The 20,924-nt window shown below is 37.3% G+C and overlaps 1 protein-coding gene across 4 annotated transcripts; it reads left to right on the top strand.

Moving 5' to 3' along the window:
- The first annotated feature begins 16,772 nt into the window (after positions 1 to 16,772).
- Positions 16,773 to 20,528, top strand: LOC141677565 (nuclear transcription factor Y subunit C-3-like). 4 transcript variants are annotated; one of them, XM_074483561.1, is made up of 4 exons: positions 16,961 to 17,109; positions 17,268 to 17,319; positions 17,434 to 17,473; positions 19,512 to 20,528. In XM_074483561.1, the coding sequence occupies exon 4, from the start codon at positions 19,538 to 19,540 to the stop codon at positions 20,312 to 20,314; it is 777 nt and encodes a 258-aa protein (XP_074339662.1). In that variant the 5' UTR covers positions 16,961 to 17,109; positions 17,268 to 17,319; positions 17,434 to 17,473; positions 19,512 to 19,537; the 3' UTR covers positions 20,315 to 20,528. The 4 variants fall into 4 exon arrangements, with proteins under 4 accessions (XP_074339660.1, XP_074339662.1, XP_074339661.1 ...); XM_074483560.1 differs by having other exon boundaries at positions 17,434 to 17,493; XM_074483559.1 differs by lacking the exons at positions 16,961 to 17,109; positions 17,434 to 17,473 and adding an exon at positions 16,773 to 16,929.
- The last annotated feature ends 396 nt before the right edge of the window (positions 20,529 to 20,924 follow it).

Here is a 20,924-nt window from a genome sequence, read left to right as displayed (position 1 = left end):
TACCTCTACTCCTCAAATAAAAGAACTTCAAGATCAAATTTCTTCACTTCAAGCTTCCAACTCAGATTTATCTTCACAAGTCAGAGCTCTAACCACATTGGTTGAGAGTCAACAACATGATATTCAGGCCCTAGTGGAGTCCCATAAGCATTTACAGATGTAGAATACAGTTGCTTTGGGAGCCATTATGGGAAAACTCAACATACCACTGCCAGAATTGCTTGAAGCTGTAAGATCTGAGATTCCTACTCCCCTACTCATGCCTGTCACCAAGACTAAGGGGGAGATAGATGCAACGCTAGCACAATAAAAACTCAAAAGTCAAGTACAAGGTCTAGAACAAGATAGGCTCCTTATGGCTGCCCAAGGTCCAGGAATGACACAAGAGTTTGACAATTTGCTCACTGGAATAAGGAACTCTCTCAATAACAACTTCTTCACTTACAAAAAGACCTTGGAAAAGACTATCAATTACATCAAGGTGCTGCAGATCCCAGTCAAGGACCAGTTTTTGAAGAAAAGGATAGTGATCAATCTTAATGATTCTGGTGTAGACAGATGTATGCAAGTCAATATCAATTATCTAATTTCTAGAAGAGCATCTGAGGTGGATATTTTGATTAACAAGGTCAGGATAATAACCAATGAAGAGAAAATGCTACTAGCAGAGTTGAAGAAGGCTCATGAAGTTACATTCCCAGAAGCCTATCTACATCCAAGTAAAGGGGTGCACTATATCTGCTCTACAACCAAGCAACTGAAACATTTCCAAGTACCTAAAAATTGCGTCATGGGCAACAGAAGACTGATATTGGTGCTTGAGTCTCGGCTGAAAAGTAAGAAATTGAAGACTAGTGAAGATGAAGCTATGATCAAGATTCTGAGGAGATACATTAATAACCCTGAAGCCAATTTGCCTAAAACTCAAATCAACAAAGATGACTTGGGTGATGATGAGCAGAAGAAAGATGGTCAAAACTCTTCTGGCTCAAACTCAAGTCAATCTAGCAAGGCAATTGGTGGAAATAGTGATAGTGAGAAAGAGAAGGAGAAGAATAGTGGATCCGAGACTCAAAGGAGGGGTGGAAGGAGACAAAGACAAAAGAATGATACCTCACAACCTCTCCAAACCCTAAATATCCAAATACCAATTGCTAAACCTTCACATTCAACCTCATCAAAAACTGATCAACCTCAAACCTCTAAGTCTAAATATTTCTACAAGCTCACTGTAAACTGTCTCATCAAAACTCAAATCACTCACAGTCATACTTCTCTGAAAAGACTCAAAACTGTACCTTCATTCAAGCCACCCCTTAAAACACACTTCAAAACAGTTGGAATAGGTCCAAAAGAAGCCAAGGTCAAGAGAAGATTCAGAAGACAAAGAAGAAGACAACTGATAGCTGAATTTCTCAATGATCATGGATTTGGTGAAAAGGCCATCTGGAACAGATATGATCAAGATGATTTCCAACCTCTAAATGTTGTTGATTCAGATGAAGAATACTTCCAACAGCTAGCTGAAAGAATGGTCAGAGTTTGGGTTGTTAACATCAACGAAGTTAAAATCTACTACAGTGATGGGTCCTTTGAACAGCTTGGAAATAGACTAATGGATTCTCTCTCAATTGTTGAACTGAAAAGGGTGCTAAGCTTGATGAATGGTAAAGATTCATCCACTAAGGCATGGAGAACAGTATTGGCAGTATTTGTGGTTAACAGAGAGGAGATGAGAGATGAGCATAGAGCTTTGCTAGCTGAAAAGAGGAGAAAGTATGAGCATGACATTGATGAGTATATTAGAAGATCAGAAGAGTTGAAGGCAGCAGGCAAGAGCAGAATATCAAAGGATGGAAGATTTCTGAATGTAAAAGCTGGCTCTTTGTCAAGATACAGGATAGTGATGTTAGCTAGTTATCCTAAGCCAGATTTGCTGAAACTAATAGAGGCTCTAACTGACACCCTCATCCTAGAAGAATTAGAAATACTTGTACAGATTAAGAACATAATTGAGAAAGGATCAGAAAGCTCAGTCTTTACTTAATTATTGTAAACTGTCAAATGTTCAATGTACAAGTGTTGTATCAGCTTTTGTATTATTTTATTTTCATTCTTTAACTTGGGGTTAGTCTTGTTAACAGGCATGAATTTGTGATAAGCAATCTTCTCACAAATTGGGGGAGATTGTTGTGCAAGGCATGCCTGTATCATAACAGGACTAAGTCATATTGACAACCCTAAGATTAGTTGTATTGTAACCTTAATCTGTAATTTATACTTGTAACACTTAATGTCTGTAAAATGTAAATGGAGCAGACTGGAGCATTTTTCCCTAAACAGTGTCAAGCCTAAGAATTCTATCTAGAAGAAAATCAAGAAGGTCATGCCTCCGAAGAATTATGAAGAAGCTTGGAGTTGAATAATTTTGTTTGGTGAAAAACATTCTAAGTCAAGATCTCTACAAGTCACATAATTAGTGTTATAGAGAAGTCATTCGAGAACTCAGAAAGACCTATCGAGAACTCATGAATTGTCTATCGACAACTCAGGAAATGCTATTGGAGACATCGATAAGTCAGATACCCATTCGAGAACTCAGAGATCTCGATAAGTATACATTCATGAGAGAACTCTGAGTTACCGATAAGCCAAAGTCCATTAGAGAACTCTGAGTTATCGATAAACCAAAATTCACTAGAGAACTCAGAGTTGTCGATAAGTCAAGTCAACAATGAAATTTCAGAGATATCAAAAAGCCAACATGCCTATCGAGATGTTGAGTTCTCTGTAGCTTAATTGGAGATCTCAAAGTGAAGAAATTTCTCTAAGTGCAGAATTGCAGAACAGTTCAATATCCAAGGTTGTAAATCAACAAACAATTCACACAGCTGGATTGACAAGTCTACAAAAAGCAGCTTGAGAGATGTGCAAGATTAATGGTGAAGATTAACTGACAAAGGAGGATCAACCAATACACAGTGGATGAAGATATTCTAATCTAGATATGGAAATCTCACTTTTCCCTTAAATAGAAGTGATTAGTGACAGGTTAGAAAAGTGATTAGCACTTCTTATTGTTCACTGTGTAAACCAAAGTTAAATATCATATAAAGTTAACTGAGATCCTTTGTTTAAGATAGGACTGAATAGATTTGAAATTGTATTCTCTCTCAAGAAAGAAGCTAAGTTCTAAACCAAGAACTTAGAGATTTTGTAGCAACATACTGCTTGATTTTTAATATAAAATTAAGTGAGTTTTGAAGATCTTTATTTTACATATTTGCATTGTTATTTATGTTTAACATCTATTCTACAAAATCATTGATAACAACCAACTGTTAAACCCAAAGTCGATCAAAAAGTAAACATTTAAGCCAAAACACATTCACCCCCCCTTTTGTGTTGTATTCATATCTAACATAAACTCTCGAAGAAGATCAAGAAGATCATACCTCGGAGAGATTGTGAAGAAGCTTGGAGTTGAATAAATATGTTTTAGGAAAAATGTTCTAAGTCAAGATATCTACAAGTCACAGATCAAGTCATATAGAGAAGTCATTCGAGAACTCCAGAATGACTTATCAAGAAGTCCAAAATAGCTTATAGAGAGATATTGACAAGCCAAATGAAGACATGAAGATTGGAGATAACGACAAGTCAAATTATCATTAGAGATCTCAGAGATATCTACAACTCAAAATGTATATAGAGATCTCTGAGATATCTACAAGTCATTTCTGTATTAGAGAACTCTAAGATATAGACAAGTCATTTCTGCATTAAAGAACTCAGAGATATCGACAAGTCAAAATGAAGATATGAAGATTGGAGATATCGACAAGTCAATTTTCTCATTAGAGATCTCAGAGATATTGACAAGTCAAAATGCCTATAGAGATCTCAGAGATATCGACTACATGCAGAAATTTAGAGACCTCGACAAGCCAAGTTCACGTATAGAGAACTCAGAGACTTCTACAAGTCAAAGATACCTATAGAGAACTAAGAGATCTCGATAAGCCATTATACTTATCGAGATGTCAGTTCTCTATACAAAAAACTGGAGATCTTGATATGAACCTCAAGTAAAAAATGCAGACAAGTTGAATATTCAAAATTATCAATCAACAAACGATCTAATCACTTGGATTGAAAAGTCTACAAAAGCAGCTTGAAAAGTACAAGATCAAATGCCAAGATTAACTGACAAAGGAAAGTCACAGATCTACATGATATGCAAGGATTCACTAAGCCAGAAATAGAAAGCTTTAGAGATAACTTAAAGTAGGGTTTAGTACATCTTATTGCATGCTGTGTAAACATGTGTTATTAATATATAAAGTAAACACTGGTCCTTTGCTTTTAAATTGTATCAAATAGATATAGTTTTTCTTGTAACTCTCGCAAGGAAGAAACTGAGTTCTTTACTTACAAAGAATCCAGAATTTGTAGCAAAACACTAGCTTGATTCTAATACAAAATTAAGTGAGTTTTGAAATATTGTGTGCATTGTTTTATTTCAGATAACATAATATTACTGCATTTTCTAATCTGCTTTGTTAACCAAGCAACAAACATTCAAAAAGCCTTAAAAATATCCAGAACACATTCACCCCCCCTCTGTATTGTATTCATTACTTAACACTAGTCGTGTTAAGGCTTAAATTTAGTCTTGTCACAGACCTAAATGGGTAAGAATTCCTAGTCGTGATGACTATGATTCTTCTCGTGATGATTTCAATCTTAAGCTACACGACTAGAATTCCTAGTCATGTTCAGACTTAAATTTAGTCTTGTCGAAGACATAAACGGGTAGGAATTTTTGTCCTAACGACCAGGATCCTACTTGTTACACTTTCAATCTTAGACTTCTAGTCGTATGGTTAGGCTCCTATAAGGCCTTTTCATTAGACTTAATATTTTGGGCCTAAGGCACAATTTTTAGAAATTTTGTGGGCTAACTCAGTTACTCAGATATTTTTGAACATCTGGGATTACATTTTTGGCCCAATTACAATTATCTTATGGATTGTAATTTCAAAAAAGATATTTGGGAACTGGGTTTTGAGGCCCAACAATTTTTTATTATTTTACTTTTCTTAATATCTTCTTAATTATTCTAGAATCTTCTGGAATTTTTTCTAGAAATTCTTGAATTGGGCCTTTGAATGGGTCAAACCGGCCATAACTAGATGCTGTGGTGCATGACCGACCGAATTTTGGGCACCCAACCGCTATAAAAGAATGGAAAATGAGTGAAACACTCTTTCTCATTTCCTCAAAAGTTTCTAAAAAAAATGTCTCTAGCTCATTCGATTTTCGACGTAATACTACCATTGTGCCTCTTCGCTCCTCCACCAAAAAGGCGATTTTCGACGTAATACTACCATTGTGCCTCTTCGCTTCTGTGTTTAAATTATCATTTCTAGAAGATCAGTGATAGAAGAAGGTGTTGACAGACTTGTTTTGATGAACAAAGCCTCAAAATCCAAAATTTTCAAAAAAAGGTATCCTTATCTTTATTATTCCTCTTACATATCTCTTATAGAGATGATTAATGTTAGGGGTGATGAGTTTTCTTTGAATTGTAAGATGGAAGCATACAATCACTGTAATATATTTCATGAATATAGCTCAATTATAGGCTATAACACCCTTTTTAATCTTCCTCCCAAGCTTCGTCTAATTAAATTATCGCCTAGTGATTGCACTTGTCTCTGGAAACATGATACCCTTTATATTTACTTAGACGCCCTTAGTTTGGGTCTTAGGTTTCTTTTTCATTAATTTAACCCCTGTCTCTTAGCTGACGTGCAAATTGACCCTAGTCATCTTCACATGACGCTTGGAGGAATATTATTTGCTTTATGGTAATCTGTCTTAGAAAAGTTTTTCATCTTTCTGTTATTCAGAAAGATTTTCCAATGTATAAATAGTGTTATTACTTCTTCGGGCTGAATTTATGTGAAATAAAAGGCCTAAAACTACTCATATTTTAATGGCCTTTCCATCCCTAACAACAATTATCAATGGAAATATAAGTGTCTACTCCTCAAATGGGAGGGAGGTGACTGGGGGCACCCTTTTTAGATCTTTTTTGGGAAAAGTAAATGATGGTAGCCCCAACACCACTGAGTTATCCGAGGAGGAACATTCCATTTACGATGAATTAATCAAATATAACGACCAAACTCACAGCTGGACACTCCTCGATGAGTTCTCTCTAAAGCAAGTTGGGATCTCCAATGTTAGTCTTGAGGGTAAATTTCTTCCCTTATCTCAAATTTTGATATTCCTTGCGTACTTATATTTATTATATTTTATTTTCTTTCATTTTGCAGCATGTTGTGCAATACATGCATGTACATAACAAAACTAAGTCACTATGGTAACCCTAAGATTTAGTTGTATCATAATCTTCTGTATTATGTAATTGTATCTCTTGAATATGTAAAAATGTTAAGGAGATTAGACTGAAAGATTTTTTTATGAATATTCATCAATCTAAGGAATATACTTTGGAAGAAGGTCAATCTTGATTATGTCTCAGAGAAAAGTGTAGAAGCTTGGAATTGAATAATGTTGTTTTTGGAAAAATATATTAAGTCAAAATATATTTAGAGAAGTGCAGATATCGACAAGTCAAAATTGCATGTAGATAAGTGGAGATATCGACAAGTCAAATATGCATGCAGAGAAGTGGAGATGTCGACAAGTCAAAACTGCATATAGCGAAGTGGATATATCGACAAGTCATAATACTTATAGAGAAGTAGAGATATCGATAAGTTATTCTACATATCGATATGTGGCTTCTATATACATTAAAATAGATCTCGATAGTAGTGCAAATCAGCATGTGCCCACCCCTCTTCCTGGTTTTTTGAAGAGGCACGAGGGTTCGGTCTCTTACTTGGAGGCCACGGGTCACGCCGTGGCGACTTTAGATAAGCCAACCTTCTAGCCTGCTCGGGGCTTCAGGAAACATGATACAATGATAGGATCAACCAAGCATTCTATCGATTGATCGTCTCAGTCCATCACAACTCCCAAATTTCAGGACATTGTGGTTGGTTCTGACCTAGCTAGTGTTGAGCTTATGGGTTGTCAAGTCCTTGCCACTGTGAGTCTTTTTATGATTTCTTCTAAAAATAATCTCAGCCTCTTTAGTTTAAATCGTATTTGACATTTATTTCTTACTTTTAGGCCAACACATATTTTCTGGGCGCTCTTCACCACGCTAAGTCGTGGAAGAGGTCGCCCGAGAAATAGGAAAAAGAGGCCAAGAGGGCAAAAATCAAAGAAAAGAGGCTGAAGAAGAAGCTAAAGGCCAAGGATGAAGCATTAGCATCGGCTCACACTAACTTGGTTCAATATAAGGCCAAGAAAGCAAAACTGATTAATGACTACATGAGCTCCCAGGAATTTTCAGATCTCATGACCAAGCATGATGAGCCCTTTACCCTGCACACTTCTTTATTATGGAATGTTGCCATCAAAGCTGTCAAAGAGAAGTTCCCTGAGATCGAGCCTGCGGACTTCAATAGTCCCGAGAATCCCTTCTACTTGAGGCAACTATTGGATGGAGTTAGTGATGAGGACTCCGAGGATGAGGAGGGTATTTGCGAGGAGGAGATCGATGAAAGTGTTGAGCAAGATCAGGGCATTCTTGATCCTAACTCAACTCCTCTTAAGGCTCTAACTCGGGATTCTAATTAAGACTCCGCATCTGATTCTACTGCTTCAAAGAGCGATAGCGAGGATGGGGAGGGTGATTCAAGGAAAAAGAAGGTTGGGACTCCTCGGGACGACTGACTTCCTTTTGTCTTCTCAGGCTTTTAAATTTATTATGTTTTTATTGAACTTGTATCCTTCGGGATCTTATTTATGTATGAACTGATACCTTTTGAGGTTGTGTTTCCAACCTTTCCTATTTCTTTTTTTTTATTTTCATACTTAAGCATTTCATTTTTATTCAACCATATAATCATAACTTCTAAACTCAGTAAATATGAAAATGTAACTCGGTGTATCGAAAACCTTGAAAAATTCGGGTCCAACCCTTACAAAAGATTTTAATAAGCTGGAATGTAAAATCCTAACAAACTGGAATTCAAATCCTAAGGGGCCATAGACCCATGGTTAAAAAATCTTATTCTTAACTAACTGATTCTACTAGATAGTATTTTCCTAAAGAAGTTAGATGTAATATATCTTGAAATTCGAAGCATGTCAGGTATTTCCTTATCATCCAAGGTCTCCGGTCTATAAGATCCCCATCCCTTCACCTCCTTGACTCGATATGGCCCTTCCCGGTTAGTCGTTAATTTTCCTTTCTATCCTAGACCCGAGACTTTGATTTTCCTTGAGAATAAATCCCTTTCACTGTAGAACCTTTCCTTAACTAGCAAGTTATAGTAGAAAGATGATTTCTTCTGGTACTCAACGATCTTAACATGTGCTTCATCTCGCACTTTATCGATCAAATTCAAAGCTAAGCCTCTATTCTTCCTTAATTTCATCAACACTATATGCTTGAATCCTTGGAGTGAATGTGATATCTCCACTTGGACAACTACCTCGACTTTATAAGCCATCATGAAAAGTGTTGTTCCTGTAGTTACCCTGCACGTGGTTCTATATGCCCAGAGTATCGGGAGTATTTCATCTATCTAATTGCTTCTGAACTTATCGATCCTCTTCTTCAGTCCATCAAGAATAATTCAATTTGCCACTTCGGCTTTCCCGTTTTACTTGAGGATGGGAAACAGAGGTGAATCGTAACTCGATCTTATTATCCTCATAATACTTCTTGAATTCTTCATTGTTGAACTACGTTCCATTATCTTTCACTAATATATGAGGAATCCAATATTTACACATGATATTCTCTCGCGAAAACTGGGCAACTTGTTTGGTTGTGATCTTAGCCAAAGGCTTAGCTTCTATCCACTTGGTGAAGTAGTCAATTGCCACAATCAAAAACTTCCTTCATGCAGTGGCCATTGGGAAAGGCCCGAGAATATTCATTCCCCATATAGAAAAAAGGATGGGAGAGTTTATAGAGGTTAGCATCTCAGGTGGATGCCTAACAAATGGTGCATGTTTTTGACATCAATCACACTTCTTCACATAGTTTTTAGCATCGACCATCATTTCTGGTCAGTAGAAGCCCAAATGAGTAATCTTGTGAGCAAGGGCCCTACCCTTCAAGTGTTGGCCACAAATGCCTTCATGTACCTCTTCAAGGGGTAGTCGAGCTTATCAGATCTGAGATAACTAAGATAGGGAAACACAAAGGATCTGTTGTATATGATCCAATCAATTAAGGAGTATCTCAAATCTCGTACATCCAGTCTTTGAGCTTCCATCACATTATTCGGGAGCCAACCTATTTGAAGGTGGGCCTTAATGGGATCTATTTATGATCCTCTAAGCCCAATGGGGCAACTATCTTAACATTAATGCCCTGTGTCTTCAGAACACAAAAGTATATGCTTCCAGAATTTTCTTCTACTTCTGAAAAGGCAAATTTAGATAACGCATCTGCCTTTTAGTTTTCTTCTCTTCAGACTCAACATGGCACTCATCAAACTGAGTCACATGGCTCTCACGAGTCGTACTTACTTGGCCATGGTTTCATCCATTGCTTTGTATTCTCCATTGAACTGGGATACCGCAAACTTCGAGTCTCCACGGACCTTCAAGTTTTTAACTCTCAAGGTTCCAGCTAGGCCAAGTCCTGCTATGAGGGCTTCGTATTCTGCCTCATTGTTTGTAGTAGGGAGATCCAACTTCATGAAATATTATATCAAGAGACCATCGGGGCTTTGTAAGATGGACCAACTCCACTTAAATTTATTGTTGATGCCTCATCAAATAGAGCACCCAGAATTTCTTGTTCACAACTTTCTTCTCTTCATCTTTGCCACCCATGCCTCCTCGAGTATCTTCCTCACAGACTTCTTGGTTGTTGATGGTACATTCAACTGTGAAGTCTGCCAATGCCTGAGCTTTAATCGCTGCTCTAGGATTATATTTGATATCAAACTCCGCAAGCTCCATGGACCATTTGATCAGCTTCCAATGGCCTTAATTTATGAATGATATTATTAACCCATATTCCTTAGAGGTTGATTTGTCAATACTTCAATTTTGTGTGCTTAAAAGTAAGGACGGGACTAAGACAAACTTTTCTATAATGGAATAGTTCAGCTCCATATAAAATCTTGTTAATATAGTAGATAGGTTTCTGGATCTTAGCCTCTTACCTCACCAACATAGCGCTCAAGGCGTTTTCGGAAACAGCCAAATACAAATATGAAGTTTCATTCAAAATCGGTTTGGCCAACAACGAGGCTTGAACAATGTATCTTTTCAGTTCCTCGAACATCATATTACTTTCATCAGTCCAAGCGAAATCTTTCACTTTCTTCAAAGTCTTAAAAATGGTAGGCATTTGTCTCCATACTTGGAGATGAACCTCCCCAAAGCGAAAATTCTCCCAGTGAGTTTTTGAATGTCCTTTACAGAACTTGGAGGTTCCATGTCAAGAATGGCTTTTGTCTTATCATGATTGGCCTCAATTCCCCTCTTGGAGACCATCAATCATAAAAACTTTCCGGATCCTATACTGAAAGCACACTTTGTTGGATTCCACATCATTTTATGATATCTTAATACCTCAAAAGCTTCCCTCAAATTGGCTATGTGATCTGCCTTTACAGGGCTCTTGACTAACATGTCTTTTATATAGACCTCCACGACCTTCTCAATAAGATTCTTAAATATCTTATTTAATCCCTGATACGTGGCTCCTGCATTCTTGAGACCGAATGCCATAACAAGATAACAAAAAATACCAATGTCAGTTTTGAATGATACCTTTGGGATGTCATCTTTATACATCATGATCTGATTGTAGTCGCTAAATCCATCCATAAACTCAGCATCTCGTACCCCGCAGTGGCGTCTATCAGAGTGTCTATCCTTGGCAGAGGAAAATAATCTTTTGGGCATGCATCATTCAGATCAGTGAAGCCAATACACATTCTCCGCTTTCCATTCATCTTCTTTATCGTTACAAGATTCACCAATCATTCCGGAAATTGTATCTCCTCAATGAAAACAACTTTTAAATGATTTTCTACTTCTTGCTTTATGGCTTCTTGCCTCTCAAGTGCAAAGCTCCTCTTCTTTTTCTTTACCCTCTTCCGATTATGATCGATATGTAGCATGTGAGTTATCAATTCAGGGTTGATACTTGGCATATCAGCTGCTGACCATGCAAAAATATCACTATTTTCCTGTAAAAAATTTACCAACTTCACTTTAAGGGGTTCCTCCAACAATGCTCCAATGAAAGTTATTTTTCAGGGTCCTCATGAGCCAAAGGTATCTGAACTATCTATCGCTGGCTTTTCTTGTTTCTCATCATTCTCGCGGACGTCCATGTCTTCAATGGGCAGAACTTGCCCCCCTAAGCTCCATCTGCCCTCAATTAGGCTACATAGCAGCTTATTGCCATTTTCTGATCTCCTATTTCCTCTCCTACCCCGTTTCTAGTTGGAAACTTGATTATTGAATGGTGGGATGAGGGGACCTCCATGAAAGCATGTATATCTTTTCTTCCAAGGAATGCTTTATAAGTTGATCCGGCTTTAACCACAATAAAGTTCAACATTTATGTAGTTTACCTTGGCTCCTTGCCCATTATTAATGGAAGTTTAATTATTCCCTCAACAAGATATTCGATCCCCGAGAATCCATAAATCGACATGTCAGTTGGGGTCAATTTAGAATCGTTGTATCCCATACTAATAAAGGTGTCATAAAGCAGGATGTCTACTAATGTTGCATTTTCTACAAGTACTCTCTTTACAGGGCTGTTCCCTGTGATGGGTGTTATGATCATATAATTATCATGGAAAAAATTCACCCCTTCTAAGTCAAAGTCGTCTAATGTCATTAATACCCCAGTCTTTGCTCGCTTTGGGGCTTCTCCAATGATGTGCATGACTTCTCGAGCATAAGCATTTTTTTGAATTTTTAGAGGAACCAGCATCAGTTGGTCCTCTAAGGATCATGTTCATCACCAGTCCTCTTGGTTGGGGATTTCGTTTCTGATCGTCTCGATCCCTCCTTCAGTCATCATAATCTCTCCCCCCGTATTCATAATCCCTCATTCCATTATTGTTCCTCTCACCTTCTCTGGTGTATTTGCTCAATCTCCTCTTTTGAATCAAGAATTCGATCTCATCTTTCAGTTGTCGGCACTCATCGGTGTCATGGCCAGCATCCTTGTGGAATCGACAATACTTGCTTTTATCTAATTTGGTAGGATCAGCCTTCAGAGACTTTGTCCAACGGACATCTCTATCCTTCTCATCTCCATCAAGATTTTAAAACTAGGAGAGTACAATCTTGCATATTCAGTAAACTTTTTCCCAAGTCCGCCCTTCTTCGGAGGTGAATCAGAATCTTTGTAGGCCCGATGATATTTATCCTTTGCATCATAATTACCTTCCATCTTGCGCTTATTGCCGCAAGTGGGCTCATTGCTTAAGATCGTTTTCTTCATACTCTCCTCAACCTTGATATACTTCCCGACCTTATCTTGGAGCTGTAACATGCTTTCCGGTGGGCGTTTGGCCAATGACATCCTGAAAAAATCATCTGTAGTTCCTCGCTGCAGGGCTATTATGGCCACTTTATCATCAAGATGTGGGACCTTCAAGCCCTCTTTTGTAAAACGATTTAGGTAGTCTTTAAGGGACTCCTTCGCTCCTTGTACAATGCCCACGAAGGACGCTAAAATTTTTTCATGAACTTTGTCACTGATGAATTTTTTAATGAACGCTTGGCTTATATCTCTGAAGGATCCAATCGAATTGAGGGTAAATGGCTGTACCATCTTTGAGACATACCCGACAAGGCTTGAGGAAAGGCCCATCACTTGATAACATCATTTACGGGCTACAACAACTGAGCATTGGAGAAAGTCCTCACATAATTTATTAGATCTCCAGTCCCATCATAAGCCTTTTAAATGGGCATCTTAATCTTCCTTGTGATATTGACATTCGTGATCTCTGCCGTGAAGGGTGGAGTCGGGTCATCAGGATCTCCAAGTGGCACTATATCAATTGGGTTACCCCGAGGAGCATCCACCATTCTTCTCCTAGGGGTCTCCTCCAAATTAATAACTTGGGTAGCTCTCCCAACTCTCCCGGTCCTATTGGGCCTTGGCCGCCCGGCCTGACTAATTTGCATGTCTTTTTTTAGCCTTAAGATCTCTGTTTCATGAGCGCGTATTGTTGAGTGACATTTATGACTCTTTATAATGCTCTAATAAGCTTTGAATTGATGCGTTTGTACTCAGGTTGTTAAGTGTTTTAACGTGTTTGCTAATGTTTTTGCATTTCAGGCATTAATCTGTGAATTAGGTGAATTAGCATTATTTTGGTGCTAATATAGTGTCTAGGCGGTGTTGGAATAAAAGCTCGCGAAGTCCGGCTCGAGTCTGCAAGAAAAGGAAAAAGAAAAGAAATAATTTTTGGCAGAAGCCGAGCGCGCCCGCGCTGATCAAGCGCGCGGCCGTGCTAGAACTTCAGAGAGCCAGCGCGCGGCCGCGCCAGGTCGGGATGCAGACTTCCTATTTTGAATAGAAGACTGATTTTCTGGGGTTCTATGCTGATCAGGGCTACTATATAAACAACTCTAGGTCATTTTTAATAACTAATCAAGCGAGAGACACTTCAGAGCTAAGGAGAAGACGACAAGAGACTTATAGCACGAATCAACAAAGGCGAAGACAATCTAGTTTATTCTTGTGAATTTTTGTTTTGAGTTGTAATTTTGGATGCTCGTTTCTTGTTTTGTTGAACCTATACTCTTGTGTTATACTCTGTTATTTATTCGTTATAAGACTACATTTGTTATATCATGTTTTCATTGGAACCCACGTTGATGATGAGTCCGATTATGGGCTAATCGTTATCGTGGGGTTTTAGCGGATTTATATATAGATTTCTTTAGTTAAATTGTTTCGATGCCTTAGTATGTGGTGATTGTATGATATCCTAGTATTGGTTGTGCGTATTCGTCTTATGAGCGTCGCGAACTTATAAGATAATTTGTTAATTCTTAATGAAGCGAAAGTGAATTTAAGGATTTAGAACTTGCCATGCTAGCATAGGTTCATGTATTTGTTATGCATGATTCGTAGGTAATTTTACCACATCTTACTTGCCCTGTGTAATCATGATAGATAACTTGTGCTTAAACCGTTATGTTGTCAAATTCTATAGATATATAGGGTCTCAATATAATTGGTATCTATTCAGCTTCTATCTATTTTATGGATGTCTGGTAGTATGGTATTCGTGCAACAAAAGTTGGAGTTTATCAGTTTCGTGTTATCTGATTAGTGTCATCACCATTGTATGCTAAGATTAAGAACAATAAGGCTATTGAATGAAGTATTTAATGAAGTTAGAATCTCATGTTTGTCATATATATTTATTCAGTCAATCTTAATTTCGTAGTTATAATAGTTAGAGTAATTCTTAGTTATAAACAACCTCAATTTGTTATCGTCTTAGCATTAAATAATAACCATACATTGTTGCTTAAGTGCGTGAATTAATTAGTTAACCAATACAGTCTCTGTGGGAACGAACTAGAAAGAATTCTGTACTACTTGCGAACTCGTATACATGCGTGTATTATTAGCGCGTGTTTAACGACTAACACGTATCATTTCTCAAAAATTTGGGACTCCATCCCTTGAGTTTCCTGAAGGTTGGGGTGCCCTCCTCCAACGGGCTCCTTGCCCCTACGTCTCCTCCTATGATGAGTATCCTCGTTGGTGAATTTTTCATTCTCCTCAGTGGTAGGGGTGTAAGCGGTTTGGATCAGACCGGTTTGGGGTAAAAATAGCTTCAAACCGCGAAGAGCGGTTTTTGAAAATTATCATCTGCAACCGCGTCAATTGCGGTTGCGCTTAACCGCGTCAATTGCGGTTGCGCTTAACCGCGTCAATTGCGGTTGTGAATTTACGATTATTGAGGATCGATTTGCGGTTCAACCACTTATTTTAAAACAATTAATAATTTGTAAAAAGATATAAATTCTGAACATTAATAAATTTAAGTTTAAGTTTCTTGATAAGTTTACATTCAGAAATCAAATACAAACTATCTGACTAATGACTAATACATATGGGTACTTAAGAGATAGAACTTGTGCCTTGTGAGAAACTTCAGGCATATAGGTTCTTAGGGTTTTAGACCGGAGTTTAAAGAAAGGTATGTTAATATCAAAATATTAAAGAATAACTTTTTAAAAAAAAATAAATGTGTTTACTTATTAATTTATATGATATCAAGTATATTTTTGAAAAAATATTTTATTATAAATATATGTAGCTATCGGCGATTGCGATTGCAATTTTGCAATTTTTTAAATTTTAAAACTGCATCCAAACCAGAAATAAGCGATTATTAAAATTTAATTCTGCAACCAACCCGCGTTTCACGATCATTCACAAAATACGGTTCAGTTGCGAGCGGTTGAGCAGTTCAATACGGTTGAGCGGTTCGTCTGTACACCCATACTCAATGGTATTTAGACCAGAGAAATCTCGTTCATCATTGCAGGGAGCTAAGCCTCTAACATAATAGGATCATCCCACTGTTGTGATTTGCAGTGGTGGGAATAACCTACTTCCCCCTTAGTGTGTACCATAATTGACATCCCAAAACCCATAGATTATGTTCCCAAAGGTACGTTCAAGGTTGGGTCTTGAGAATTTGTTCCCAGAGTCAGGATTGGTTGAGATACGGATGAAGGGATGATGAGATTCACCGCCCCTTGAGTATTGTATGTCGAGTGGGGCAGAATCTCAATAGTAGATGAAATCAATTGGGTAGTTCCAACAGGGGTTTCACCAGCCCCGTTGTTTCTTCGTGTGCTTATTATGGTTGATGTCTTCTTCCCACAGACGCCGCCGAATGTTGGGTAGGAAATTAGGATGTTTTTAATGCTAGGGTTCGTGAGCTCAAAACACAATTTTAACTGCTCTCGTATTTCGTGATTTTAATATGCCTTCAAAAGATGTCCACAAACTTTGCATTATGCCAAGCATCAAGTCAAAAAATATAATTCTAATTTTTAGGGTGAGACCCCTTATATATGTGTTGGTAACCTTGAATTAAGTTAGGGTTAGGAGACTTAGTGGATAAGTCTTAGACTTAGATTGAACTTTGAAGTTCTAGAATGTAGTAAGTCGATTTCTTATCCTTTTGAGGTTTTTGGAAGTCAATCCCCAAGGAATTATATCCCGTATAGAATACTATTTGCATGTGTTATTTTATCCTTATATTTATTAGTTATAAAGTTAATTAATATTTTGAATTTCAGGTCTCATCAAGCTTCTCTTTCGGACCCAATGAAATCTAATTAATGCGATATTAATTACGCAATTAGGGTTATTTTTATTCTCTATCAGTATTTCACGACAAATATTAATTTTTTATTATAATCAAAATTCACAAAACAAAAAAAACCAAATGATTATAATTATTAAAAAAACACTTTTCATGATTTGCGCAACAATTTTTTAAAGAAACTTCAAACGAAGCTTGTATCATGTTTATTCAAATTTTAACTGATTATTTCTTTTTTCACAATAAGTTTGTTTCTCTTTGACCACAAGATAACTCTGCGTGCAGGGTGTGTGATCCGAGAGTGTGATCGATCATTGTCGAGATTGCAATGAAATTAATATTCACTGTTCGTAATCGTACCTGACAAAAAATATTCACAGTTCATGAATTTTACTACGTACATGATTGTTATTATTCGACCCCGTCTGATTTTAACATCTCCAGCGGCCCTACCACCGAAGGATTGAAATAAATTAAGGTAAATGGGTTAGTGATTAGGTCACTAATTCTGGTAATAAAGTTGTTCATCCCCACGCCCCACCCAAACTCAATGTGCTTTCATCCTAAGTACTTTTTAGACAATGTTCTTGTAATTAATTAATGTGGTTGTTTTATTACACAACTCACCCGCTTTCATTTCATGTCAGAAGATTTTTTTGTATGTATTTCAATTCCTAGCGCATTTACATACTCTCTCTCTCTCCGTTCTATCAATTACTTACCCCCTCATTTCAGTTTCTATATTATAGGGTATATACGTACATAATCTATATATACATGTTTTTTCTAATCTCAATTCTTTATTCTTGGTTACAGGGTTTTTATATTTAAGCAAGATCGAAAACTCAGAGTGTTGTAGCTATTAAAGGTGCTTCTTTTCTTTCTTGAATTTTCTAATGATATGATAATTATATTTTTTTGCTATGTCAATTCGGGTTATATGTTTAGGGATATTTGTATGCTGAATAATCATCCTCTGCAGGGTTAAGTTAACAAAACAATTTGCGTTGTTGCGGTTTCTGGTAATTACTTTTAGATTCGGGTAATTTAGCTGCTTCTGTTATGCTGAATGCTGATGATAACTTTACTGCCTATTACAAGATAACTTGTGCATTTGTGCTAATATTTGGGTATATTAGCTTATAAAACTAGACTCTGTGATTGCTATTCATATTGTGTGCAAATTCCGTTGCGGTGTGCAAAGTGTTTGAATTTTTTGGTACAATATATATGATCATAAATGTGACAAGCTGTATTTTAAGTTTATAGCTTATTCAGTTTTCGTTGCGATATTTTCTTTTTATTTTAAACCTGTTTGTATACTGGCAAGTATTTTGTCAAACGGAGGGACACGCCGTTGTTGATTTTATAAACATTTGCAACCAAACCCAAGTATTAGTTCTGTTACTGACTTTTAGGTAGCTAGTTCCTTGTAATACTCATGTGTTTTGGTATGGAGCATCGTTTTTTTTCTTTAGTTAGGGGTAAATTATCCAAATTTAGGATTGGACAGATGCCTATACTGGCTATAAGTTCAAAAACTAACTATCTTATTTCTAGTTAGTTTACTTCACCTAATTAATCGATTACTAAAAGATGGTTAACATGGCCTCTGTTTGGAAAGTTTTCAGCAGCTTTAGAAATTCGATGTTTGTAAGTATTGTTTCTCCACAAAACTAGTTCGCGTCAATCTAATTATGTCTTGTCTCGCAATTGAAAGAACTTAAAATTGTTAATACCAGTCTAATTAGAAATGTATAAAAAAGGAATCTGCTGAACCAATTGTAGTCACATAACCAGTTGCTGATCAAAATAAAGGCAGAAATGATATGCTAGACAATTGTCAAATTTCTTAGGCTTAATTACCTTTTAAACCTCAAAGTTTGCACCAATATACCCATCAGCTCTGTAGTCCATTACCGTACCTTTTTGCCCCTCAGGTACTGAAAACGTACCCTTTTACCCTTAGATCGGCCGGTTTTTACCCGGATTTTTTCCCGGTCCAAGGGTAAAAAAGCATATTTTGGATACCCGAGGGATGAAAAGGTACGCTTTTAAACTACAGGGTTTTATGAGTACACTGGTACAAACTTTGAGGCCGAAAAGGTCATTAAGCCAATTTCTTAAGAACATAAATATATGTAGAGCTTATGCAGAAGCCTTCACTGGTTTTTAAGCCTTGATGAGTTGAGGAAGATAACTTTGTTTAGAGTGCCTGATTTTAAAATTTATTTTCACCCAAAGTTCTTGTGCTTATTTCTTTAGTTAAATTTGTTTTCTTTCCTCTATGTTAATTGTCATATGTTATGTTTATTGTCATATGTAAGCTGTGTTTCAGAACTTGTAATTATCGGGGTACTTTTGGATATACTTATTGGTTACTGTTACATGTAGTGTGTTGTTAATTTTGACATTACCAACTATTTGATTTAGAGGTGGATAAAAGTATCGCCAATTAATTATTGGATATGGCTCACTGTAGGTTGTGCTCATAAATTGTGTGATCCTAGACCCCCACCTGTGCAACAATCTCTGCCTTTAAGTCAGTTTCTATCTGTACACCCGCTCTGTCACATGAATTCACCTAAAAATCTATTGAATGCTGATATATTGTCAAGACCTACATTTTCACAAGCTATACTGTTTGATACTACATCGATTCCATATTTTTTCCAATATTTTTTTTAAAATGTCCGGTTTATCAACACCACAATCTGTTGAAATTCGCAACGGAGAAAACAGACATTCTACATCTTGCCTAACTAACGGTAATAATGTCATTGATAGTGTACACACTAGCGATTTACTAGACGTCCAGACATAGAGAAAACTATCTAAAAGAATCTAAACAAGACTAGATTGAGATGATAAAGCAACAAAAAAGCAGATCAACCTACTAAATCCAGTGATCAAGTCTATCGCTAGCGTGCCTAAAAAACCATACAGAATTAAATAACCTAGTTCTAATATCGACCAGCATTCCATCTAAGAGCTCGTTAACCAATATACTGTACTATACATTGTTCTTGTGCTAATGATGCAATCTCTTGGTGTTTATAGTGAATTTGCATTACTAGAACCGAATAATGGATCAGCAAGGGCATGGACAGCCCCCAGGTATGGGGATCGGTAGCTCAGCTCAGATGCAATATGGCGTGCCCGCTTATCAAGCTAGCCAAATGATGGGAACTCCTCCTGCGTCAGCTGGTACAATCCAGTCTCCACAGACAGCAGGTCTTCCATCTTCTCCAGCTCAGCTTGCACAACATCAGCTTGCTTATCAGCATATCCACCAGCAGCAGCAACAGCAATTGCAGCAACAACTCCAGAATTTTTGGGCTAACCAGTACCAAGAAATTGAGCAGGTAACTGATTTTAAAAATCATAGTTTACCATTGGCTAGGATCAAGAAGATTATGAAAGCAGACGAGGATGTAAGGATGATATCAGCCGAAGCTCCGGTCATATTTGCCCGGGCCTGTGAGATGTTCATCCTAGAGTTGACATTACGTTCTTGGAATCACACCGAGGAGAATAAAAGAAGGACACTGCAAAAGAATGACATTGCGGCAGCCATCACTAGGACCGATATATTTGATTTCCTGGTTGATATCGTTCCAAGGGAGGATTTAAAAGATGAGGTTCTTGCTGCAACAATCCCAGGAGGGCCCCTTCCTGTAGGAGGTCCAGCTGAAGGCCTTCCATACTATTACATGCAGCCACAGCATGCTGCCCAGGTTGGATCTCCAGGTATGTACATGGGTAAGCCTGTGGATCCAGCCCTTTATGGCCAGCAGCCACGCCCTTACATGCCACCACAGATGTGGCCACAACAACCTCAACCACCACCTGAAGAATCTTAGCCGAATTTAGAATTGACTGCAAAAGGATCCGAGTGTAATAATTAGCTGTGTTAACATACTGTGTTTAAATTGCTGGCCGCTGGGTGCCATGTGAACTAAAGTCTACATTTACTTTCGTATTACTTACAAGGACTATTGCAATGCTCATCTTTGCGCTTAATATAATATCAGCTACTTTTGAAGGGCTCAAAAGTGGCTTCATTCTGGTGTCCAATGTGTAGAAGTTCCTTGTGGGGATGTTTTATTCTACTGTTTAACTATTAAATGTGAATTAATGAGCATGTTCTTTACAAATTCATTCTTTGGGTAGAGTAGTAGCTAGAGAAATCAGAACCTAAAAGGCATATTGGCGCGAAAAAAATGGTATTTGGCAAGTTGTGGCTATATGCATTGTGACATGTGATGCTTTAAACAAGTAACTTAAAATTTTGTTCATATTATTTCTGGCAATAGCAATGTCTTTGGCTTCTAATATGGTAATGTTGTTCTTGATTCGTGGTGAATGTTCTATAGTTATGTTGTTTTTGATTCGGGGTGCATATACCGCAAGTAAAAATGCTGAAATTTGCATAGCTTTAGATGTAGATTTGTGTATGTTGTTTTTGCTTCA

This window comes from Apium graveolens, chromosome 8 (genome assembly GCF_009905375.1).
Source record: "Apium graveolens cultivar Ventura chromosome 8, ASM990537v1, whole genome shotgun sequence".
In the NCBI taxonomy this organism is placed as follows: Eukaryota; Viridiplantae; Streptophyta; class Magnoliopsida; order Apiales; family Apiaceae; genus Apium; species Apium graveolens.
This window is presented reverse-complemented; position numbering and strand designations above follow the sequence as displayed.